The 26,838-nt window shown below is 40.4% G+C and overlaps 1 protein-coding gene across 2 annotated transcripts in view; it reads left to right on the plus strand.

The window, feature by feature from the left end:
* The window catches only part of CPNE4 (copine 4), a 257,825-nt gene that overhangs the window by 155,918 nt on the left and 75,069 nt on the right, over nucleotides 1-26,838 (plus strand). For both annotated transcript variants that reach the window (XM_068404460.1, XM_068404459.1), the window contains exons 6-7: nucleotides 1,773-1,856; nucleotides 2,765-2,854. In XM_068404460.1, coding sequence (XP_068260561.1) covers nucleotides 1,773-1,856; nucleotides 2,765-2,854 — 174 coding nt within the window. The remainder of the gene's footprint in view (nucleotides 1-1,772; nucleotides 1,857-2,764; nucleotides 2,855-26,838) is intronic.

Here is a 26,838-nt window from a genome sequence, read left to right on the forward strand (position 1 = left end):
CTCTTTGCTGTGCAGTAATAACCTGGCAGAATTTGATCACCAAAGCCCACTATATACTAGCAGTTTCAAGTGCTGAATGGAGTCCAGATAATAAATCTACATCAGGGCCTTGAGGCAAACTCTGGAGTTAAACTTTGTTGGGTTTTGTGCTGGTTCTACACACTCTTACATTAAATGTCCTGTAACCACGTAATTGGAACAAATAGGCTTTGTTGTTTAGAGATCCACATGATAAGATTTAACAAATACATGTGCACGTGCTTTGCATCAGTTTTAAACATGCCATTACCTTTTCTCTAGTAGGAAAAGAAACAGACTATTCACAGAACAGCACTCTGAACACAACATTGATAGGTGTCATCTTGAGGGCATGTAAAAAACTTTAAGTTGCTTGAACTTGCACAAGGCTTCATGGTCCCTAGGGACTCACTTCCTTCTCCAGACATTCAAATTCAGGTGTACCTTTTCAAAGCCCTGATTTCTTTGCTTGTTTTGCAGTAGTGGAATTCTAAAAATGCCCTAAAGACAAATTTGACCAAAATGATGTGTCCAGACTTTGGCTAGCATCTTATCCAAAGCTGTTCCCATCCCAACGGCTATCCAGCTAGTCAAAAATAAGTATGGTGGGCTTCTGGTGAGGAGAAAATTATAGAACTATGCATATTACAGTCATTTTTACACTAATGCTTTTATAGAAACACCAGGACAGAAAACAGAATTCCTCACTTCCCCAAACTCATGTGGAGGTCTGTGGTTTTTGATATGGCCTATAGAGAAGAATAATATTGATATGCGTAAAGTTAATCACGTGGCTCTTTTGAAGGAGAAAATGAAGGAGGGAGTTGAAACTACAGAAAATGGGCTGAGTTCATTTGAATCTTGCTCTTGCAGAATTGCCCAGTTAGAAATTTGTATTAGGCAGCTTTCCCCCTCCAGCTGTGGAAGGCTAACACCCAGTTACTCTTCTGCCCCCCAGCCAGCATGCCCAGAAGAAATGAGATGATGTTGAAACAAAAGAGGCTGTGGCCAAACTGCAGCAACACTATAGAAAGCAACTTAATTTAGGTTTGTGTAAGAATGCTCAAGGTTGTTGGCTGGATGCAAGACTAGAGGAAGGTGTTCTGTGGTGCAGTGAATATGTGAACCTCAATGTCTGTCACAGATTTGCTTGTACTTAGAGATATCAAGTAATTTTCTGCATTCTCCTGCACTGTTTGTCATCTTAAGATGGGCCATGTTATCACATCCTAAAGAGGACTTGCTTCTCTAACCTTCTCTAATCAATCTTGCCAGTACTTGTGTTAGTTGGGAGCAGCACAATGTCTTGGTCAATTAACTTCTGTTTTGGGAAGGTGGGCGAATAGTGTGAAATTCAGCCCCGCTGTAAAATATGCTTCAAAGGGCCTTGCACGATAAAACTGATGTCAAAAGACCAAACAAGTATGGAAATAGAAAGAAACAAGCCAGGTGGGTGAAGGAGCTAAAGCTCAGGAATCTGGACTGGGTGTAAGAAGAGAAAAGGCTGTAAAATGGCATTTTACAGTTCTGCCTGCCATGATTGAGTAGTCAAATTGAGAACAACAGCAGTGCCATGGAAGTCCTTGTGGAACAAGGACAAGAATGAAATATTGGTGAGAGACACCAAGAGGTCTCACTAAAACCACGCTGGCTCTCCTTTTTCATTAGCAGTCAGGGAAGCACCAGTGCACTGTGCCTGAAAAGCTCAATGAAAAAGGAGTCTCAGAAGTAACCTGTCCTATATTTTATTTTAGGATTTTTTCAGCAAATCTGATCCTTTTCTGGAGATTTTCCGGATGAATGACGATGCAACCCAACAACTTGTTCACAGGACTGAGGTAAGAAATAGGGTTGAATTTACTTTCCAAGGACACAGGTGGGCTGTCAGGAGGAATAGTTTATGCTTCCCATGTCACAAAGGGTATTGCAAGCACCCACATTTAATAACACTTCTATCTCTTGTGTAATTATTGACTAATGGGTATTAGGTCTTGACTTACGTACACAAGAGTAAGGGAAGATGGTACTGAAGCCAAAGATCCAAGGTGATTTAAACTGGCAGATATTCTGTTTGAAGGTCAGGAGTTATACATATGAGATTTAGCCCAAACCATGCTACAGACAGTATCATATTTTCACATTAATACTGTGTTGCATCTTCTCCACCTCCTCTCAGGTTGCTGGTACTAAAGGGACTTTTAATCTGGGTGCTTTACAGTTGTTTCCTATGTCCCAGTGTCATTACAGCTTCCATGGTAATGACTGACACTGTCTTAAAAAGCAGCATTTAGGTGTACAGGGTGGAGCTGTGGCATGTGTTCAGGGTTATGAGCCTGTCTGTTATGGATCCCATAAGGTCTTCCTGGCAAGGCAGACCATATATCTGTAAACTGATGCTGCCCATCCCCGTTGCCCAGTCCTGCATCTCTTCCATGGCTTCCAGTTCAGGGATGTATTCCACAACCTTTCCCTTGTGAGTTATGCCCCTGCTGAGGCATGGCAGTGTAGGGGCAATCTCTGTCCATTTCCCACCTGTGCTTCTTTCTAGGGCTTTCCAGAGGAGTGTGCAAACTGCAGGTTGCTCAAGGGCACATATCCCATGCACGTTGTTCTGCAGACCTCCGGCTGAGCTCTGCTTTCTTCTCTTTCTGGTGAACGTACTGTATTGAAAATTGTGGCTCTTATTAGCATTCTGTTTGGAGATGTGCAAATGTTATGGGTTCCCTTCCTTTCTTTTCACTCACAGGTTGTGATGAATAACTTAAATCCAGCCTGGAAGACCTTTAAAGTGTCTGTAAATTCTCTGTGCAGTGGAGACCAGGACCGCAGGCTAAAGGTCAGCAGTCATTCCTATTTTTTCAATAGTTTTATTCATAGAAAACAAAACTTTGTCTCCCTTTTTCAACTGAAGATTGTTACTCTGCACTAACCTCTTCTTTGATGGAAAAGATGATCACACAGCTGCTTTATGATTACCACAATAAAACTAAGGATGCAGAGAAGTGGTAATCCACTGTAATCAGTAGATTACGCTCTATACTTCTTACAGTAACCTCAAAAAATGATGGGACTGTTTTTGCCAATCAGTTGGAAAATTTGAAACCAGCATCATTTCACTGGTGGAAGTATACTCAAGGGAAGTGGCAGCCCTGCCACCATTTTAACTACTATTTCCTCACTTTTATGTCTGGAGACCCTCTGTTAAAGAAACGCTGAATTAGGAGATCTTTTGTTATATATTTTGTTATATATTCTTTTGTTATGGGGTAGCCACAAAAAGACTTGTGCCTTAGTAACTGACGGTGTTACTAGTCAGCAGAAAGACTGATGGTTGACAACTTGGAGTTCTGTGTAGAAAAATTCATCTTCTTGTGGCTAATTTGGGTTAAATCAAGGCTGAATCCAGTTGTTTGTATCTTCTAATCACGTTTAAGGTCAATATTAAATTAAAAAATGTTAAACGAAGGTCACTATCCCCAGTGTCTATTCAGCCTCTTGAACCTGATGAAAGGACATTGGACCCAAAAGTATGTCCTTTTTTTTTCTCACCATACCAAATTGTCTAATAAAAAATTTTCCTTCTCCCTGCAAACCTTTCTTCTTCATTATAGCTGCACAACCCTGCAGAAGCAGTATTGTCATTTTTCACTCATTACGTGTTGCAGGATGCGATGTGCAGATAGAAAAAAAAAATGCCTGGTGTCTACATCTTACAGTGCATGCCACAAATGGGTGGGAAAGGTAAAAAGGAGTCTTATGAATGCTTGGATTTATGCTGGTCATACTGATTGTGATTTATAACTTCACAAAATCAGCACTGTTTTTATGGAACAACAGTGGTACCAACACTGTGTTTGTATGTATACATTTGTGTGGTATTAGGGATGCACAAGGCAAACACAGGTATGAATGGTTATGTTTATATATTGTTTGTGTCCCCTGTGGCACTGTTGGGCAAACAAGATGAGTCCAAGGGCAGAAGAAGTACCAAAAGAGTGAGGAAGTTTGAGAAAACAATGAGAAGTGTAGCAAGGAAAAGTGAAGGATGAAGTTAGATGGAGCACAGTACACTTAGGAGGCCAACATGTTTGTGACAGGTAAATCTGAGACATTGGAAGGAAGCTCAGCACCTCAGGTGGTACAGGGAGGCAGTTGTGAAAGATCATTCCATCTACTCCTTAACTGATAAATGGCCAAATCAATTGTGTTTGGTATGTCCAGTGGGATTGAAACAGAGTTATAGCAGATGAAATAGAGAATGAGCTGTACGGAAAGAACAGCTTGGATTTTAAACTGCAAGCAAAATTAACAGTATTGGCTAAAGAGGATTTCTAATGCAAATGAAGAAATGTAGAGGAGTTATTTATTGTAGCATGTATAGGATGACAGTAATATGAAGTGTCAGTATAATGACTTTGTTATCTTGGGAGGTTGCAATTTTATAAATTTCCTGGTTGATTAAATATCTGTAAGTTAGTTGCCTGAAACACAGAGGACAAGAAAATTACTCTGTCTTATATAAGCAATATAGATCTCCAGGTGAGGAAAAGGGGAAAAAAAAAAGAGCAGCTACCGTCCAGAGGTAGTAACATGACTGACTGAAAGGACGATCAAGGACAAGGAGCAGTGCCGTGGCTGGAGCCTCCATTGGCACCTCTGACACCTGGGCTGCTACTTCATGACAAAAAGGAAGCGCTGGAAAAAGCACAGAAGGTGCTTGTTTGGACAATGAGTTCACATCACAGCTCAGGCAGAGCTGGGAGCTGAGCTTTTGCTTTTGAATGAAGTGAGCTATGAAAGGCTTGGAAAGGGAGTGTGAGCAGTTCTTTGATGTACTAGAGAAGGGCGAGCCACTGGTGGGACACATAGACAGAGGTGACATGGTTAATGTAGGTGGGAGTATTGTAGCTGCTGTAGCATTCTGCGAAGGTGAAAGGGGGCAGAACTGAAGAAGGCCATACGAAGGCCAACTGAAGAGGATACGGTATACTCAAAATGTGAGATGCTGAGAGACTGAAGAGATGTAACGTGACAGATTATCTGTGTTATGCAGCCTCTCTGAGGGTGCACCTTACACAACCAGGTACAGAAGGTTGCACCCTGCCTCTTCCTGGGCACAAGGTCCCAGATAGTCTAGTCCAGCTTATATCTGACAGTCACTTAGAGCAATCAGTTGTGCCTGCTTTTACAGGATCTGCTTCTTGAGGTAGCTTAAATTGAAATGGGTAACATCCCATAGTAATGCCACCATATAGGTTTGAGACAAAAGATGGATCGTATTTCTGCTGCTCAAATGAAAAGCAGATTTAGCACAGCACTGCCTTCACCACTTTGTGTATATGTGGCCTTTAAATCACTTAGACGAGAAAACCTAGGAAGAGATGAAAGCAAAATGTGATGCCTGGAATGTCAGAGCAAGTGACAAGTCTGTAAGGGTATAGAGGTATGTGTTTCTGGAGGAAGATACATGCTTTAATCTCTTTGAGATTGAGGTGAGAAGGTATGAGAAAGGCTGAGATTTCAGCTTGGGCAGAAGAAGATGGGTCTGGGAATAAAGGGGGTCTTTGAGCTATGAGCAGAGAGACAGTAGTTGAATTTGTTTGCAGATGCTGCTGCCAAAAGATTGGCTGAAGAGGGGGAAGTGAAGAGGAATGAGAGTAGTCCTTTAGGGCTGCCTGTAGAGAAGAGAGAAAGTCAGTGAAGGAATTGGGTGAACAAGAGAACCAGGGCAAGATGGATCTTATGAACCTATTGACAATTTTCAAAATAGTCTTGATTCGGCAGCGTACTTTTTTTTCTTTTTTTGGAGGATACATGTTTTTATTTGTGTATGCAAGTCTTTGCAGCCCTGATTTAGAAGTCTCAGTATTTGCCTGAGGCTGCAGTTCAGACATTTGCAGAAAAGCTAAAAGTAGTAAGATTTGCACCATTCATGAGTGCAGAAATAAATTAAAATTAATTGTGTCTGTGAAATAAGAAAAAAGCTTGAAGCTTCTTTACAATTCAGGCCCTTTATACCTTTTGGTGGGTGTAAGATAAGGCTACTATGGTAGAGGGCCCCCAAAATCACTTGTGTTTAATAACATATAGTACTTGTCAGGTGACTATTCTATTTGTTTTCTATGCAGACTATAAATTACGAGTTTGATGGCATCAAGGACAGAAGAGTGGAAATTATAAGAATTAGAGAGGTGAAATGTCTGTGATGGTTTTAGCACTGTATGAATGTTTATACTTGGATTTACATTGACTGAACATTCCAGTCTTCACCCTACCATAGTTTGGAAGGTTTGACTTTAGATGCTTTGTTTCACGTCATAAAGTATATAGCAATATGTTACTGCTAAGTGTCGGAAGAATTCCCTGTGCTGTATTTAACGTGGGGAGATTTAGTGTGTTCCAGCTGCCTTGCTGAGCATCAGCTTCTCGACAGGGTTGCTTGATCATTGTGAACAATAATTGCGTAAGGCTAGAGAGTTTTGTACTTGTACTTGCTGTTTCATTTTTACATACTCTGGAAGGCATAATCTAAGTTAGGGCTTTAGGAAGCACTAGAAATGCTTGGAGGGAAATGTCATCTTGTGGAAATTCTGCAAATGGAGGGAGACTTCTTAAAAACAGCAGACACATCCCAACCATCACTACCTTTGGCTTGTCTCTGTAGGGTGTTTGGAGCTCTGAAGACTTGGCCTTTCATCTCTGCCACTGAAATCACATGGGTACTGAGTTTAGTGGTCTGATTTGTGTTATGAGGAAAGGGGATTAACATGGCAAAAATACACTAAAACAACTCAGTTTAACTTACAGAAGTTTGCTCTTTGTAAGTCTTGCACCCAAAACAGCCTTTACACTGCCTGGGCGTTTGAAACTGTTGTTTAAAATGTCTGTTTAGAAAGATAAGATAAGCAAGGTCACTAAAATCAAAGCAACCAATAATTATGGTCACCCTCAAAAGTCTTTTGCTAGCATCCTTTACAAAGTCTGTTAATTTGAATTCCTTATGGGCTTTTCAAAAAAAAAAATCTAATTTTGCTTTATTTAGCTGTGGTGCAGAGAGCAGTTATTTTTTTATTCCTCTCAGGACGCCTTGTAAAACTTTATTGCAATTATTGCTGCTCTAGGTTTTATTATGAAAAAGATAGATTTATGAACCTACTGAGCTTTTCTTCCCAGACATTGAAACCATCTGAGAAGTCTGGTCACACTTCAGTGCCGGTCATAACTTCTTTTAATGCTAACGGTGCAGACAATTTGTGTATGCGTTGAAGTGAACAAAATACCTCTTTGATCCAAAGTAGGGCATTGCTTTTCTAATATATAAAGAGATTCAGTTCACAATGGTAATTACTGACAAATCTGAGTGAGGGATATAATCCTTCTGAGAGCAGTTTTTATCCCAATCTGCTATTCTGAAGGTCCTGTAAATTGTGGAACTTTGGCATTCAGGTTTGGTTTCAGCATGTGAGGTATGTTGCCATGAAAGGTTTATCTGAAATATGGGCTTGCATTGTGAGTATCTTCTGGTAGGGGTCATCTACTGCCCATCCCTTCTAACAGTTGTAGGGTTCCTCTTTTTCTAGAGGAGTCCTGGTAATGTACACTGAAAAATAATCTCTTTTTGTGTAGGTATTGTAATACTTGGGAAATAAGCTAACAAGGTACTGGAGAGGCACAGGCTACATAGTGCACATAGCATAGAGTAAGAGTATCTTCTGCTGAGGTTGTACAGAGAACCTCACTGAAAGAAATTCTGTTCATAAAGAAAAGAGGCAAAAAAACCTGGAAGAAAAACATTGCTGCAGGTGAAGTGATAAAAGAAGCTGCAAGGAGAGGGGGAAGCATGTGTCATATCTATAAAGAAAGTCCTTTCCATCTTCCACCCATATAGGGGAAATTTTCAAAAGAAGAATGTCCATTAGATATTTTTCTACCTTTCAAAAACCTGTGTGTTGCAACTGTATCGTTGTTGTCAGCTTGTTTATTGTTTCATTCCTGCCTAGCCCAGATTACAGATGATGATCCTGATCCTGATGGTATTTATGCATGTACAGTTATGAGTGGGACCCACAGCTGTGGTTACCGGGGCTATTATATACATCAGGTGATAAGGCTTCTCTGTGTATGAATGGCTCTTTGCAGCATGAAGCCCTCAGACATTACTGTTACTTACCTTTGGGTAATCATGAGAAGGTTGCCTCTTCCCGTGCACTTCTAATGAGGTTAAAACCTGGTTCTGCCATTCTTCCCCATCTTCTCTTATGTCCAGTTGACTTCCTTGGCTCTGTCCATCCGGTCTGTTGAAGTAGCTGTGTCTTAGAACATGAATTATATGTTTGGTTTTCTGCTGAGGGGTCTATCTGCATATTCTTGTAGGCCCCAGTATATCTATGCCGCTCTAGTGCTAGTGAGATGCATTCAGGAGTTTAAAGGTCATGTGATTTTCAATTCATTTCCGTACTAAGACCTTTATAAATAGCAATACATTGTCTTTCCCAATGTGAATTTTCATAGGCCATGAATTTTCTACATTTTTATGGTAGATTATTGTTAACAAGGTCTTCTTGAGAGATATGCACTTTGCTTAAATTAGTAATCTATGCAGTGCCTCTTCTGCCTTGTTGATGCTGTTACATAATGTGATCCTTGCTTACAATATTAATAGAAGAAGCTCCACAGCCTACAAGAAAGATTTTAATGTTATGCTGGATGGAAATAGGCAATCACTTTATTTTAATTTTATTAATTAAAAAAAATATATCAATTTAATAATCTCTTCCCCAGGGTCTGTTATGGCATTTTGCAGGGTGAAAGGCTGGGTCTTCCTCAAAAAGTTGTAACCATGTTTCCTTCTGATTTCTTCAAAGTGGTGAATCTTTCATGCAAAAAGATGTGTCATCAAAAACGTTTCTTAAAGTCTGTAAGTAAATTGGCTGCTCCATTCTGAGTTAAGTAAAAGCAGTGGTTATTTTGATATTCTCTGAGTTATTACTGCAATGTTCTCTAGATCAATAAGCTTTCAGTGACCTTTAATACTTGACTACGGCTCTGCTTTTACAGGTATATCATAAACTGTAATCCTTCAATAAGCCCTCAGTATCTCTGAAAGCCAGTGGTGAAAGTAAGTAAGTGAGCAGAGCCTGTAAAGAAGACCAAGCGAAGCTTAAGAGACAAACAAAAAGTAATACATTCAGACAAATCCATTAGTGCTTTTATTCTTTCACAGTTTAGCCATCACAGAGTGTTTGAAACACTAATGTGGAAAGATATGGTTTATGGTCAACAGCAATAATTTGTGCAGGATTTAAAAAGCATATGGCACAAAGGGCAAATCAAGAAGTGTCAAATAATGATTAGAAACGCTGAAGGATTTCACGCTGTTCCATAAGAGAAGACTCATTTGTTGTTGCTGTTTTCTTTGGGCTTTTAATTCCATGTAGAAAGAGACTGGCACCAAGAACGAATTACAAGGTAGGCTAGACTTGCTGTTTATTAACTTGATTGGGTGATTTCAGTCATACCTGATTAAGTACACAGTTCTACATTTTCCCCTTCAATTTACTCATGAAATTAATGCCAGTGGAGCCAATCATTCCCTGCTTGCTTACCCTGATGTTGCTGAAGAAGTATTTGCATATGGAGTCTTTCTTGTAGTGTGTTCAACAGCAAGAAAGGGGGACTCAACCTTTACATGTCTTTAATATGAATCAAAAGATGCCTTCAAATGACTTTTTCAGTAAGTCATTTCTTTTTCATTAGGTCAGGGCATTTTCCTGGAATCTTTAGAATAATTGCCTCACTCTTGGAGGGTGCAGATCTTTCTTTATAATCTGAATATAATTTATTTTTTAGTCATTTTAAGGATGTTATTGTGTTGTAAATTTCCAGAGAAGTTCTTGTAAAACTGACTGCGCAGCAGATAATTTGAGAGATTTAAAAGTTCCTTCTTGGTGCTCACAAACAAAAAAAATAAGGCTTAAATATTGGCATGCGGTGTACATTTAACGAGCTAGAAGAAATATTTGTATAAGTGCATACTGCTTAATCAGAGTAGGAGTTTTAAAACAGTCTTCTGAGAGGATGATACATTATTTTGTGGATTATTATAAAATTAAAGTAGATGACACTCTGTAAAAGCCAAATTCTGAGACCTCCTTGCATAAATGCCAATGGACCTACTTTTCTGGTAAATGATTCATCAGACTACTACAATTCTTAAATGTTTCTTTTGCTTTCTCTCTTATATTCCACTTGTTCTCTCTACGTGCCTGTGGTTGCAGGCACTACGCTGATTGTTAAAAACTCAAGTGACCTGCTTCACAAGGTCTGCAGTGATTGTGGAGAATTTGCTGCAGCTGCTCACCCTGTTTTGTCAGTTTGGGTTAATCTATAATTTAGCAATCGGTTTATAAGACGAGTGCCTCCTGAATTCATTAATCGCAGCAGTGTGTTTGGAACCCTGATTTATCTGAGCATGTCAAGTACTGATCTGATCAATCTTCATAAACTCTGTGCAGGTGGGATGCAAGATTCAAGATTATCCTTAAAACAAAACTGATTAACTCCTGGTGTGTGTGATCTCAGCTCACAGATCCTTTTTTTTCTCTCCCCTTTCCTTGGTTGTATTCTTGATAAAGCAGTTGAAGATGCCAGGGAAGAAAGTACCAGATTGCAGTGAAGATTTAGGAGAGAGAAATAGACTCAGGAAATAAGCTTGATCCCATTTTTGTTAGAGCCAAGGGAACTCATTCAGATGACTTTAATAGGCACTAGTTTGTTCTCCATTATTGTAACTGCTGGATATATAGCAAATTAATTGTCCCATTAATTAATCTAGATTGGGTTAATTGATGTTTGTGAAGTGCTTTGAAGATGAAAGAGCTATCTAAATGACAAATGTTGTCACAACAATTAGGGGTGCAAGTGGATTGCACAAGGGAGAGATCATCTGATATACAGTGGTTAAAAAGAAAAGAGCTGATATTCACATCTCCAAGGGCTAGGGCTGCTGATAAAGATGGTGGTAGAAGGCTGAGGAGCTGGTACATATGAATAAAATGGGCAGGGTAGCGAGAGACAGGAGTCTTCTCCCCATGCATTGGGTGACTCTGACAGACTGAATTTCAGAGTTCACTCTGTAAAAGGAGATTTTTACTTTCTGTTCTTTACCAGAGCCCCAAGTGAGCCCTGGGGCAGAAGGGAAGAAAGTTACCCTTGACATTGCGAGGAGCATTCATTGTGTGAAACAAGGGCAAAGAGAGGACAACAAACAAGCAAAAATGTTGTGTGTGAGTTTGTTTGCCTGGATTAGGGGATCCAAGGAGTGTTTTCTCTGTTTCTCTTTTGCAAATAAGAGAGGATTGCCTCCAAATAATTTGCACATTGCATTTATTGTGAGCTTTCTTCCAATTGCTTAATGCCTCCATGGTTCCATCCCAAGACAAATAAATATAGCCTTCCGCAGCTTTGCTATGCAAGTCATCAGTATGAGAAGTGTTTTGAAGGGCTCTCTCTCGCCTCTCTTGAGCTGTTTTTGAAAGTGAGTTTTAATCCCCTGAAATGAAACACAGGCTTCTGACTATAATCCAAATCAGAGGTGTCTGGTTCCTTCACAGGGCAATAGCTGATAAAGTACTAAATCCCATCCCTGGGACCATTTAAAATGAGACAAAGCAAAGCCCTGGTAATAGGCAGGGTGGGGGGGATGCTGATGAATTAAATGGCCTCTATATTCTTCCCGATTTTCAGATCACTGTATTGATAATGCACTGAACACCCTACAGACCCCAGTATTAGCTGCAGGCCTGCTTACTGTAGAAGTTTAGAATCCAGTAGTTACCATTTTGAATTAAAAGAATAAAATGAAGCTCTGCTTTCACTAAAAACAGATCAGGATTGAGGCTTAGCTGTAACCTTGTAAAGCAGCTGAATGCGGTAGTGAGAGAATTTTAAAGTGTTGCATATCTTAAAGAAAATCCATCAGTCTCATACCTTTGTGCCTACAGGACATTTTGCTGTGTGACTTACAGTATCTCATGATATTAAAAATGAGAGACAATGAAAGTGTAACCAGTTTTTCATATTCTTTTTTCATTTCTTTCAGTTGAGACTGGAAAGAACAGTGAAGGCAATTTCCAGACAATCTCATTTCAGACTCTCATAAAGTAGCAAAGCCTCACATTGGCTGACATATAACCAACTTATAAAGACCCTTGGTTTCTTTTCAGATACTCTTTTACTGTGTAAATTGAAAATTACACACTCATGGAAATTCCTCTCTTGTTGTTAAATCTTGTAATCAATGTATTCTTTGCTATGAATGATATATTTTTGCTACTTAAATAGGAAGCTTACCTTAAAATTCTGCTCATAAATCGTATCTTTATAGTTTATACACTAACATACTGCCACGCAAAAATGGTTACACACTGCAGATAATAAAATATGTGGGTTTTAAATGGTAGTATTCTCAGGGAACATAGCATAGTCAAATTTAAGGCAAAATAATATATTTGTTTAAAGAAATTACAGTAAGTATCTTCAGGGACATAATTATAAATTAATGTTTGTGATACCCTAGGCAGCATTAGGGCAGAAATAGCTATTACGTGTGTCTAAACTTTAATATTTTAGAAGATGTCTCAGTACATAGAGGTCACTTGAAAAGTGTGAACTTTATCTCACACTGGAAATATGTATTTAGCCCTTCTGTACACAGTGATCTCGCCTACTACACATTCTGCTAAAATAATTTAGATCTGCATTTTCCGTTTGCCAAAAACATGTTTCCTCCCAGCTAGATGGCATACACGTTTTGTAGTGTGTACATACATGTGTATAACCTGTTTGCACCTTACATAATGAATGGAGCTGTGTTTTGTAATAAAAATGTTTTATCTGCCTCACCAAATCTAAACTAAGCATGTTTATCATGTATGTTGTATCTCCAAATGATTTTGAAGGCATTTGATAGATAGGCTCTACAGGACTCCCCAGAAAAAGCATTGAGCTAATCACAGCCCTCCTTGTGGTAATACTAGAAGAAACCAAGGCTCTTGGGATCAGAGACTTCAATGTGTTTGTGGATAGTTGTTGTTCTGTTTGTGTGTTACTGCTGCTAAAACATGCCAGGGAAAGTTTACAATAGAGTTGGTCACCACTAGCTCTGAGCTTTGGGTGGGATTCAGTGTTAGGATAAAACTTGTTTGCCACACCTTCATCCCAGTCCCCCTCAGTCAATGAGAAATCAAGACATGCTTGTTCACTAGGGACACTGGAGTTATTTTAATGGTCTGCTCACCAAGAGCAATGCTGTCAGTGTATTTTCAGGAAGCGTGGGAGGAAGGTGTCCTCTTGTACCCATCCGCTCTGAGCAGCCTGTATGGGAGCCCTGGCTCTTGTGCTCCTCAGGGCTCCTCACTGACTCCGGCCAGCTGCAGTGCAGCAATCCTTTACCCCTTTTGTGTGGCTATTTCCACCATACTATTCATAGCAGTCTTCTTCAACAGAATTGTTCAAAGGGGCTGGTAGGTTAGCATATCCAGTTCATGGCTGCTGCTGAACACCTCAAAGGATGTGCAATCTGTTTTGGAGGTAAGACTTCTCTGTAACCATGGAGCAGATTCATGTCCTGAGCATAACAGCGATTGTGCCTGCTTTGCCTGAGATTAACAGAGGGATAGTGTTTCCTATCACAAACATACTAACCCTTCCTCTTCTGAAAAGTGTATGGATTGTCTGTAAATCTTTAAGTGAAAGAGAAGGCGAGTAATGTTAGAAATAATTTCTCAATATTACCAGTATTACAGGCTATTGAGTCTTCTAGTCTGCTTGCAGAAGAGATAATAAAAAAGGCTATGGCTGGCTTGTCCCCAACACTCTAAATTGCCTTGGTCTGAAATTACAATGTAGGAATAGGAACAGCATCAGCACTTGATCTCTTAGACAACTCTTTAGATATCAATTGCCTAAGGTTTGTTCAGATCTACTAATCACTTACTATATTGTTGACCATCGCGTTGTTAGCTTAGAGTGCCTATTGAGCCTCCTCATTTATTTTATTTCTGAGAAATTCTAGGATTTACTGATGCCAGTTTCTTTTCTATACTAGGAAATCTCTTTATGGGATGCCAGCAAGATCTGTTTAGTCTCATACACTTTTCCACACTCTTGCCAATACTTAACAAGTGTTTCAGCAGTAGAGGAGGAGTATTGGACAGACAGGGGCTTTGTGATACCTCTTAAACAATGACAACAACAGTAGGACAAGTTCTGTCATTCATACCCATCTCTTAAACTGATAACACAGCATTTTACAGAACAGCATCTCAGAGATCTGAAGAGTGAGTATCATTTGCAGTTTTAAAGGAAATGAAGTAACTGCAGGAGCCAAGAGATGAGACCATTGTATTGGGTCCCCAAAGTGGCTAAATGCTGGGTCCATTCATACATTTGTGCAGAATGCAGTTAAATGTGTATTAAGTGACATAGTTTCTGTTGACAGCTTTTCCTGGAATAAAAGAAAAGAAACAAAGGATGGGAAGAAATGGAGAAAGTTATCAGAAAGGTTTCTGATTATCTCTGTTAGGACCAGATATTTCTTAAGACAGTCATAAAAGACCTGAAGAAACAGAAAAATAGGGTGACAACATTTGTAGGTGACAAAATCGTCTGGGATTGTTTTGACTTCAGCATGTCACAAAAGGATCTTATTGCTAATGATTGGCACTAAGGTACAAAGAAAGTCAACAAAAATGATCAGAAGCATAGGAAGGCTTCCTTCTGCAAAGAGACTAAGTGCAGACTGGAAAGAAAAATAACCTTACAGAGGTAGCTCTGAAGTCATGAATGACTCGGGGGAAATGATGAGGGGATGGTTTGTTAACTTGTCCTCAGAGTACATGAACTTGATAAGCACCATGACCAGGCACAATGCTTAAAACAAAAGTTCTGTATCCATACAACACAGTTAAATTGTGGGACGTGTTATCAAAGGATGTTGGGAGGCGAAAAACTGTAAATGTGCTAAAAATGGGACTAGAGAAATTAATGAATGATTATTGCCTTGGCTGTCTATTAACAGCATATATCAGATGCTCTCTCCAGCTTTAGGAGAGTGTCAAGTTGTTGACTGCCAGTAGCTGGGAGAATATGGTGAAGTAAAGGTGAATGTACCTTTCCTTGTCTTGTATAGGCTTTAAGTATTCACTAGCATTTGACAGAAAGACAATACTGGTACCCTGCACTTTTAGTATTTTCTTATGGTGAATGTTTGTAGCTTTCAAGGTGAAATTTAAGTGTTGATTTTCATCTGAAAAAGCTCTAAATGGTTCAGGTTTCATTATTTGAGAAACTGTGCATATTCATAGCAAAGGTATGCACATACTGCTAGTGGGCCATGGTGCAAGGTTTCTTCTCCTGCAGTACAACTTCATGAAAAGGTGAAAGGTAAATGGATTGTTTAGAGCTAAAGTGTGTCTAATTTGCTGTGTATAAACACATAGGTAAGCCAGGCTAGTCCTTTGGTACTCTGTGGCAGATGCAGTAGAGCATAGGGAATTCTGTGGATGCCTTCAAATGCTCACCCTGACCCTGGTTACACATGCACAGCCCACTGCTGCATTTCTTTCTTGTATACATTAGCTTATACATTTTTTAGTAAAATACTACCCTTCAACAGAATCCCTGTTTGAGATCAGCTCTTTCTGGTTTTTAATGAATCCATTTCTAGTTGCAAGAAAAACATCTGAAAATCTGATGACTAGATGTCTGGAAAGGCAGGCTTATTTTTACCAACTAATTAAAAAGTAGGCTACTCACATTAGGCAGTCATGATTCCTCTCTTAGACAGACAACAGTGTTTCAGACTCCTGCTCTTCAAAATTTTCTTCAAAAAGAAGGATTTTGTTAGAGTTGTGCCAGAAATGAGTCTTCAATTCATGACCAGGCTAAAGTGTGGGAGTAAAAATTTGCCTATTGTCAGATTTCAAGGGTATTTTCTTCGTAATACTGCAAGCAACCATTCATGAACAAAAGGGAATCTGTGGGGGAGGAGGGGAACATTGCTGCAGGCTGATGGTAAATGTTATTAATAAATGAGTTATGTTGATCCAAGCAGTGCTGAAAGTTCCTACTTAAATGTTTCATGATATTGTCACTAAGAAAGAAAGATAGCAGGACACAACCGGATTACCTGACAGAGGGTCCTGTGGGGAAGGTGTCTCCTTCCTCCGTAGGTGCCCACTCCCCAAACAGTCTGAGTTGTCTGGGAAGACAACTCAGGAAGAGTCAAGGTCCAGCCATGGGGGACTTCACCTTGCAGTTGTCCTAGGCATGGTGAGAAAACCTATACATCTTCCCACTTTCTTTCGAGGATGGGATCCCTCTGCTACAGTTCAGCCCTTCCTCCATCCCTCGTCCCTCTCCTGGGAGTCCTGGATGGCCCCAGCTCTGACACTTGGCAGTGGCTGGCTGAGATGGGGGAAGCAGAAGTGTGGCCTGTCTCTGGCCATTCCCTGTGCCAGTCTGGGTATGTGGAATTCATGCAGATTAAACCCTACCAGCCCTGGGGAGGGCAGAAGTGAAGCAGAGTAGATGGGCCAGAACTGGGCAGCAGAAGGTGCCACATGTGGTTAGAATTGAGGTTGTGATAGTATCAGCCCCCTGTGATGCTATGGACATTTGAAACTGTGAGTCTGCTGCAATGTTATTTTACCTCCTGTCCCTGAAACCTCGTCTCGTGCTATACTGAAGCTGTGTTGGAGTGTGAGATAATGGTGTTCCTCATCAGAATGCAGTGTGCGCTTCTCCAAGCAGACTTATGAATATGTAAAACTTGCACAAAATAATTAAAAATCACTAACTCATACTTTTAATCATCTCATGCACATTTTAAAATTTAGAATTGTGATTTTAGTAGCCTAAATTTGTTCGTTCATAGCACTTGAACCCTTAATCTCCTTAAGAGCTTTAAATCCTCAACACTACATAGCTTTAAGGTGACCTGCAAAAGTAAAATACAGGATCCTCATAATGTAAGGTTCATTGAATGCTCTCCTAGGCTGACTTGCTCCCATTTTCCTGGCTGTTCAGAGCATTAAGCATGTACTTGTAAAGCTGTTGACATTTGAGTTCTTTCCTTCAATCTTTAATGATACAGAAATAAGGGCCTGATCTGTCTGATATGCAGCTGCTTGTGCTGATTTCTTTGGCTGTTAATTTCCTGCCTCCCTACAGAAAGCAACACATTCTGATCACCACTATCTAACTGCCATTGCAGTGTGCACAGGGACAGACTTGCCACCGAGTTTAAGATCAAGATCAGTTATAGGATAGATATTCAGAAGAGCTTAGGAGGTAAAGGTGAAGTTTGGGGAAGAGGAATAAGCCAAAGAAAGATACTCCTTTGTTAGTCTTAAAACCAAGTGTTTTCTCTACAGTGTATTACTTTTAAGCACTATTTCATCTTAAAAGGCATGCAGAGGTTTGCCTGTGGTTAATATTTTTTTTAATATTTGTATTTCAAGGAGTATAGCATTAGCAGAAGCCTTACTGGAATCAGCTCTGCTTGCAGTATTTTGGGTGTAGGATATGGCCCCCTCCATTGCAGCTGCAGGTGCAGTGATCCTTCACAACCCCAAACACTACAGTTTCCAGTGAATTCTGTGAAATATAGGCGTATTTTTAGTACTGAAAGCTTCCCTTATTTGTTTGACAGGACTGAGAAAAATGAAAAAATGCACATTTGGTAAGCACTATTCTGTTAATAATTGCCAAGAAAGACCTCCTTCCTTCACCTTTCATATTTTATCTGTCCATCAATTTATGCTGCTCACAGGATATCCATTGCTACGATATCTCAGCATTGTGCAAGTTTTACTTGTCGGAAACATCCAGAATTATTGATCATTTTTTAAAAATATTGTCCTGTATGTTTTAGGAAAGTTTGCACAAAATCCAGTGATGCCAGGATCCTTTTGTGACTTTTAGATGTGTGCTTCCACTTGATGTTCTGGAGAGAGAAAAATATCTGTGCAAGTCTGCAACAGAATCCTACAATAGCAATCCCACAAGAGCGCTTGGTGAATAGCCTATTTATGCCAACACAATGCTGTGCTGAAGGAGAGCCTCGGGATAGCAGTGTGTTCGCTCCTTTTTTCACCCATCCCTCTGCTCATACCATCTTTTTACTTAACATACATCTCCCAAAAGCAGCATAAATACAATAGGGCCAAAGTAAGTTCGTCAGGATTTTCATCCCAACTTTTTTCACCAAAGCCTCCTGCTTGGTTCAGCTGAAACGATTTGAATCCATGACAGTTTTGCCAGACTACTCATCAAAAGAAGTCCCCCCAAAACCAAATGTGGTTATTTTTTGCTCCTCTAGACAGCATTTCATAGATAAATTTTCTCCTCTTACTTTAAATTTTAAAACTGGTAACTGAAAGCCCGTGACTTTTTCTATTTTCTTTTTTTTTTTTTTTTTTAATTGGTTTGGATCAAACCGGGCAAGTTTGTGTAATATGTTTTGCAACCTCCAGTAAAGATAGCGTTTCACGTGGTTCTATTCCTGTGCAAGGAGACTGGCTAGTGACAAGCTCAGGGTGACGTTCCCAGGGGACAGGCAGTACACAGTCAGCATCTTTGCTGTTCAGGTGCTTGATTCAGGCTTGATTCATGGTTTGTAGAAAAGCATATTTTGGAGGAATACATTTCATATAGACAAGATCTGCACTTCTCAGCTGTCATGTATGAAAAGGGACCACTGATTAGTCATTTTAATTTTCTACCTGGTGTATTCTGTAAATGCAGTATCTTGAGTATATTCTGTGAATCTTAAAATACCTTGTAAATTTGGAATAGTACTTGAGAAGTTACACTGCTATTGGCTTTGTGATAAAATACTGTTTTCATCTACAGAAGACAGTGTTATTAAAATTAATGTTACAGCACTGCAAGGAGTGACCACATGTTCCATTTACTGTCATTTCTTACAATGGAGAAACTTAACCATATTTGAGCATGAATACTTTTATTCAATGAACATGAACAGACTGGTATTTTGAAATTAATTGTGCTTGGGGTTTATAAAAACAACTTAATACATGACTTCTTTTATACTCCACTTTGATTTCTTAAAAGCTGAACAAGCTGCCTAAAGCTTCTCCTCCTTGAGAATCAATTTTTCATGTGCCATTGCCATGCTAGTAATAATTCCTTAGTTCCTTTTCCTGTTCCAGACCTCAGTGATTTTATCTATAAAAAAAAGATAGTAGTAGCTGGGAAAAAAGCCTATCACCTTATTTTCTCTCCTTCCTCTCTGCCTCAATTAAAAAATAATTGCTCTGAAATAAAATGGTCACTAGCTTTCTTTCTGCTTTCTTTCTAGCTTATGATCCATCTCCAGTGCATTGCAATTAATGAAAAGTTGTTCTCATTGACCCATGCTGTACTTCAGCATCTTAGAGAGGGGCTTCTGTTTCAGAGCTCAGCAGTGTTTCTGTTCAAGTCTTTGTTTGGGTTTTTTTTTGACAGAAAATGTGCAAAGTCCTGTTACTCTGAACACAGCAGTCAAGCAGCAGGCGGCTTCTTTGCTTATACTTTGAAGCTCTTTTCTGCTGAGCCAAAATGATTTTCCTGCTTTGTTTTTGGCTTTCCAGTGCTTTTTAGCCCAGCTTCTCCTCTGCTCTCCCTGCTTATCACAGAATCAACCAGGTTGGAAGAGACCTCAGGGATCATCGAGTCCAACCGTTGCCCTTGCACCACCCTGTCAACTAGACCATGGCACTAAGTGCCATGTCCAGTCTTTTCTTAAAGACATCCAGAGATGGTGACTCCACCACCTCCCTGGGCAGCCCATTCCAATGTCTAATAACCCTTTCTGTAAAGAAATTCTTCCTGATGTCCAACCTGAACCTCCCCTGGCGAAGCCTGAGGCTGTGCCCTCTTGTCCTATCGCTAGTTGCCTGGGAGAAGAGGCCAGCTCCCACTTCACTACAACCTCCCTTCAGGTAGTTGTAGACTGCAATAAGGTCACCTCGGAGCCTCCTCTTCTCCAGGCTAAACAACCCCAGCTCCTTCAGCCATTCCTCATAGGTCAGACCCTCCAGACCCGTCACCAGCTTGGTCGCCCTCCTCTGGACTCGCTCCAACACCTCAACATCTTTCTTGAAGTGCGGGGCCCAGAACTGGACACAGTATTCAAGATGCGGCCTCACCAGTGCCGAGTACAGAGGGACAATCGCTTCCCTAGACCGGCTGGCTACACTATTCCTAATAGAGGCCAGGATGCCATTGGCCTTCTTGGCCACCTGGGCACACTGCTGGCTCATGTTTAGCCGGCTGTCGATCAGCACCCCCAGGTCTCTTTCCACCAGGCCGCTTTCTAACCACTCTTCCCCCAGCCTGTAGAGCTGCATGGGGTTGTTGTGGCCAAAGTGTAAGACCCGGCACTTGTTCTTGTTGAACCTCATGCCGTTGGTCTCGGCCCATCTATCTAACCTGTCCAAATCCCTCTGTAGGGCCTTCCTACCCTCCAGCAGATCGACACTCCCACCCAGCTTGGTGTCATCTGCAAATTTGCTGAGGGTGCACTCAATCCCTACATCTAGATCATCTATAAAGATATTGAACAGCTCCGGCTCCAGAACTGAGCCCTGGGGAACACCGCTAGTGACCGGCCGCCAGTTGGACTTTGCCCCATTCACCACCACTCTCTGGGCTTGGCCATCCAGCCAGTTTTTAACCCATTTAAGAGTCCACCCATCCAAGCCCCGGGCAGCCAGTTTGTCTAGGAGGATGCTGTGGGAGACAGTGTCGAATGCCTTACTGAAGTCTAGATAGACTACATCCACAGCCCTGCCCTCATCTACTAAGCGGGTCACTTGGTCATAGAAGGAGACCAGGTAGGTCGAGCAGGACCTGCCTTTCATGAATCCATGTTGGCTGGCCCCGATGCCCCGATTGTCCTGCATGTGCCGTGTAATGGCACTCAGGATGATCTGTTCCATCACCTTGCCTGGCACCGAGGTCAGGCTTACAGGCCTATAGTTCCCTGGATCGTCCTTCCGACCCTTCTTGTAGATGGGCGTTACGTTTGCTAATTTCCAGTCAGCTGGAACTTCTCCAGTTAGCCAGGATCTGCCGGTAGATAATCGAGAGTGGTTTGGCAAGTTCATTTGCCAGTTCCTTCATTACTCTGGGGTGAATCCCATCTGGGCCCATAGCCTTGTAGGTGTCCAACTGGCACAGCAGGTCACTAACCATCTCCTCCTGGATCCTGGGAGGTTCACACAGCCCCCCATCCCTAACTTCAGGCTCTGGGGGCTGAGTCTCCTGAGGACAACCGATCTTGACATTAAGGACCGAGGCAAAGAAGGCATTGAGCACCTCTGCCTTTTCCTCATCCCCTGACACTACACTACCCTCCTCATTCAGCAAGTGGTGGAGGCTCTCCTTGACCCTCCTTTTGCTGTTTATGTATTTGCAAAAGCTTTTTTTGTTATTTATGACTGTAGCAGCCAAATCGAGCTCTAATTGAGCTTTGGCCCTTCTAATCTTCTCCCTACACGACCTGGCCACGTCCCTATAGACCTCCCAAGTTACCCGACCCTTCTTCCAGAGCAAGTAGGCTCTCTTTTTTTCCTTAAGTTCTAGTCTAAGTTCTCTGTTTAACCAGGCCGGTCTTTTTCCCCGACGGCTTGCCTTCCTACAGACTGGGACAGCCTGCTCCTGAATTATCTCACAGACCGACAGAAATGTCTACAAGAGACGCTTCAATGAGACTCCATTTTTTTTCAAGGGCTTTTTTTGAGAGGTGGTATGAATCTCCTTTTCATTTGGAGTCTCTATTGCTTCTTAGTGATTTTCTAAAAGGGGTTTAATTGTTTCATACATTTCTCAGTTGTTGAGAACAGCTATTACCTCTCAGCTAATGAGAGAGAAGTGGATCCCAGTCTGTCAAGAAGTATTTGTTTTTAATATCTGTATCTGACCTTGTTCCTACATTACCTTGAGTTTTGTATCAAGCCTACTTTAAAGCAAATACAGGTCTGAGCATCACTTCCTTGTTGTTTTTTTTTTTTGCTTTACACTGATCACTGAAGGAGGACAATCATGTATCCAAAAAGGATAATATATTGTAATATTCAGGAATGGTACATTAACTTCTTTCCAGCTGTTTCTGTTTCAGTTCTGACATCATGGTTGGCCAACATAACATCAGCACTTCTAAGGCATATTTTTCCTACAGATTTTATTAATGTTACATTTACTTCCAAAGCCGCCCGAGAAGTCCTTAAATATTTTATTATATCCACTATATTAATAGCATAAATAAAGCATATCAGTGAAGTGACTTAAACTGTAGAAAGGCATTCTGAGCTGGGGTGAGATTCCAGGTGTTCTTCAGGCCTGTGTCTGTACTGAGCCATTGGATAATGACCTCCCTAAGTTTCAGGAGTCAACCCTTGGAAAAAATGAGAGTAATTACACGGCCTTCTGCTAGTATTTTAGACCTAGATACCCGCAGACGATTACAAAATTATAGAATAATTTAGCCTGGAAGAGACCTTAGCATTTCGAATTCAAATGACCTTGTTAACAGTATATCTCTTAGATGAAAATGTAGAACTGGAGAATAAATATGAAAGATGTTTTTATCTCCAAGCCCTGTCACTAAACTGGAAGTAAACTGAAACCATGTGACCTAAGTCTGATTCAAGTGCTTTTAACTGAAATACACTGGAGATTTTTGGCCAGGATTTTTAAAAAGTACCAGTTATTTTTGTGGACCTAACCTGAAGCAGTCTAGGAAGACTGACTTTTCAAAGGGGTACATTCTCAGCACTTCCTGAAAAATCTCTTGAAGGGTCTTAAGCTGGAGGAATCAAAACCGCAAGTCTCTGATGAAAAGTTTGTGAAGTTATTTCTGTATCTCGTCTTTATTATTTTGTCTAGATATACATCTAGGCCCCCTCTGTACTAAACTGTCTGTTAAATTGACTGACTTGTTAAATTTTACAAAACAGAGGGAAAGATCGTTGTTCCTGGTAGGGGCTAGTTAATTGTCGTGTTTGATGAATTCCTATGGTATTTTTTGGTACTTCTGAAAGACAGGATCTTCTTACACAGTGAGAGCACATCACTAAAAGACACTTCTGCTAACTGCATTTGATTTTGTAACTTCAGCTGGTATGCTGTGGTAATAAATAGCCATTTTTTATGTAAGTGAATGAAAGACCAGAGGCATAACCACTGAAAGGAGCTATTCCTTTTCTTTCCTACTTTCTTGTGCATTCATTTAAATCCATTTCTTTATTTCAGAGTTTTAGTGTGTGGAACTAATGTATCTTTCCTTAACACATTTACTTAATAGATTTAATATTTGGTATTTATTCAGTGCATTTCCTTCAAGGATTTTGAAATACTTTACAATGAATTATTTTATATACTTGTGACATGAAGCTGGTTAATAATAATACAACCACCCTGGAGAGAACTAGAGAAAGTAAAGCCTAGACCCTGCCATTACCTCAGATAATACTTCCAAGCACCGTTCAAAATAATGAATCGGATCTCAGCAAGTTACACAAGTGAAATAAAAGCATAACATTTTTAAATACCATTGCTTACCTTCTGTTCAGGTTTTCAAACCTTTTTATATGTACAAAGACTCGCTATTTTTTATATGTGAGTTGAGATATAGTCATGGGACTCCAGCAGGTCAAGCTTAAAAATGTTATGATACCTGGGACAAATCGCAACACACTTCTGATTTAATGCAGGGACATCATCATGGAGGCAGCATAGCCAAGAAATTCTGCACCTTAAGTCCATTTTTTTCCTAGTGGATGGGAAGAGTGTTAATGTGTACATAAATAATTTGAATGAGATCACATCAGTGTTAGAACCAGAGTGCACTGCCACTTGTTCTTGACACTCAGCAGTGCTCTAAGATGGCTGCTAAGCATCAATAGATGTTTTCCATAAACGATTATTCACCAGAAGAGGTTGATTTAACTGCATCTGAAAATTCATGGAAACGCACCTATTTTGACAGAAGTTTTCCTTGAGAAATATTTTAAGCAGGATGGGAAATTCTGGTTACAATGACAGAGGGAAAGAAAAAGAGCGAGCGATTAGCACTGCAAGAGCCCATGGCCCAGAAGAGCTGGCTGAGATATGGAAAATCCATTTGAATACAAGTCATTCACATATTGGCTAATTGCAAGCTGATTTTACCAGTCTTTTCTGTTGAAGCAGATCCACATTGTATAATTGAACTGGAGGGAGTGAACAAGAGAAAGGCTGATGCTATCATATTTAAATGCTCTCCTTTGATGTGGGAAACTCAGGTTCAAAACCTTGCCTTCATAAATATTTAAAGATCTATGCAAAGTGAAGCAGCTCCAACAGAGAAGAGTAAGAGAGACGCACCGAGCAGAAGCCTAGAATAGTTCCTATCTCAGTGGATAAATCCTATCACTGAAAAGCGGGGAAAATGGTGGAGCAGGAAGTCAAAGCAAAAAATGCCCTACCCACAGGGCAGAAACACTATTTCCTATTCCCTCCTTTGGTCCCTAAGAGAAATGTGGATAGTCTCAGGTTTGTCTTGAGGGAGGGAGGCTTCTGAAATCCTGCAAGTCCTCCAGGGAGAGGAAAACATTTTCCCCCATGCTCTCATTAGAAAAAGGTTTCTTATTTACAAATGCTATCGAGGACAGGTGTTATCTGGCAGGATCTTAGAGATATGCAGGATAGCCAGGGCATTGGCTAAGGAAAGGAATTAGAATATAGCATGAGGAGCCACCAATGCTTAATAAAAACAATTCCCTTCAAAAGGAGCAACACCTCCTTCTTGGAGACTTCTTCATTGGCATATCTGAAAGAAGTACTTAGCCAGCTTGATTATTGTTACCTCCTTTTAATAGAGGAGTAAAAAAAAATGCACAGAAGTTAACCCTTGCCCCAAATTACTCTAGGAGTTCCAGACACTGCATCTTGTGCTTAGGTACCTACAGGTCATTTCAGAAAATGAAGCATTTTGTACATACATTTTCCAACTGGATGAAGCAGTAAGATGGTGAGAATTTAATTATGTGTAACAAGTTGTCATCTTTCTGCGAATTTCATAGTTTATTTCAGCTCATACTTGCATAGTGCAATACTGAAATGAAATTATGACTTCAAAATGAGCAATCCACTTCCAGTCCGAGATCCGTTTTCAGTGATTTGAATCTCCGTTAAGGACCATGCCAACTCTTTATACGCTACTGGAATTAAGCCTAACACTGCTCTATGCTCTATGACCAGTCAGAAGACAAGGCGTATGACAAATTTTGAAGACATTTCTATCCTATATGATGTTAGCTTGTTCAGAATACAGATTTCTCTGAGCCTTGAGTATTCTCAGGCCCATTCATATAAAAGGTTATTTACCTATTTCTCTTTATATTTCCTGAGAGATTCTACTCTGGGTTTCATCTTTCCACTTGTGAGTCCCCACTGACTACTCAGCCTCACCTTAATATCTTGACTGTTAACTGACTGACTACTAAGCAACAATATTTTTCCTACATCCAAAGGAGGTCTCCCTGGGATAGTTGATATAGCTCTGGAATAATTGATCAAACTGGTGGTGGGGGCTAGCTTACAGGGAGATCAACAGCTCTTACTGACTTACAAAACTCCTCCCAATCATACTGCATAAACCTGAAAGACAGTGAAGCTAATTGCTGACGTGCTGGTGCACACCCAGTGGAAGTGAATGCTTTTGTGTGCTGTACACCTTGCACGCCGGTCTCCTTGCTAGCAAGAGGTACCTCTTTTGAGTGCTCCACAGAGGTCTCCTGGGAATCAGTGTTTCTGTACACAGCAGAGTCATCACAAATCGGAAATATTTCTGTGTATGCACGTGGAAGGTGGAGAAAAGTCTGTGCTGACTGCAGAGCTTCCGCGGTTAGTGTGCTACGTTGGGTGATTTAGATTTAGACGCAGGTCTAATGTATTGTTCACATACATCATAGCACAAAATAAGGCAAGTGGTGTTAGAGTTCCCTCTTTTTCCAAGTAGCTCTGCGAAGCCAGCATCCTATTCCTGCCAACTCCATCACAAACTTCTTGTTATCTGTACATAGGATAGGGTCAGCTTTTGGGAGGGTGGTGGTTGTACAAGATGGATTCCTGGCACACTGCTCGCTCCTTTTGTAAAACACAAATATAATATTTCTACAATTTCGTCAGTACTTTGTGAGCAATGTTGTCGCTTTAGTAACATTCCTGAAAATGTCACAGCTTGATTTCTTTATCATTATATCTGTTCTTCATTTCATCACAATACACAGCAGAATTCACTGCACTGTAGCATCTGCTTTACTCCTGACCAGCTTTTTTAAAGATAGAGATCTCACACTATTATGCTGGCAGATTTTTTTTTCCTCTCGTGTTCCTTCTGAGGGCCCCATCCAAAGGCCATTGAAGGTCAATGGGACATTCTCAGCTGGTGTAAATGATACAGCTGCACTTCCTTCAGCTAATGTTGACAGTTTTCATCAGGTGCTACATCCTAATCTTTGCCTCAGAGAGAATTGTTTTTCCTATATATGACTAGTATTGGATTGCATATATAGAGTACTTCACTAAGTAGGTTAGACTCCTCTGGGCTGCCTACTTGTCTCAGGAATAATGTTGTTTCATTTCATAATGACATAATGGTGCCACCTGCAGTCTAGAGCCTTATACAAGTGGTTTGAGATAATGTAGTTCACAATAATAAAAGCATTGAACACAGTAACAGGAAGGATAGCAATAATCAGTCATTTGTAG

This window comes from Nyctibius grandis, chromosome 7 (genome assembly GCF_013368605.1).
Source record: "Nyctibius grandis isolate bNycGra1 chromosome 7, bNycGra1.pri, whole genome shotgun sequence".
Taxonomy (NCBI): domain Eukaryota; kingdom Metazoa; phylum Chordata; class Aves; order Nyctibiiformes; family Nyctibiidae; genus Nyctibius; species Nyctibius grandis.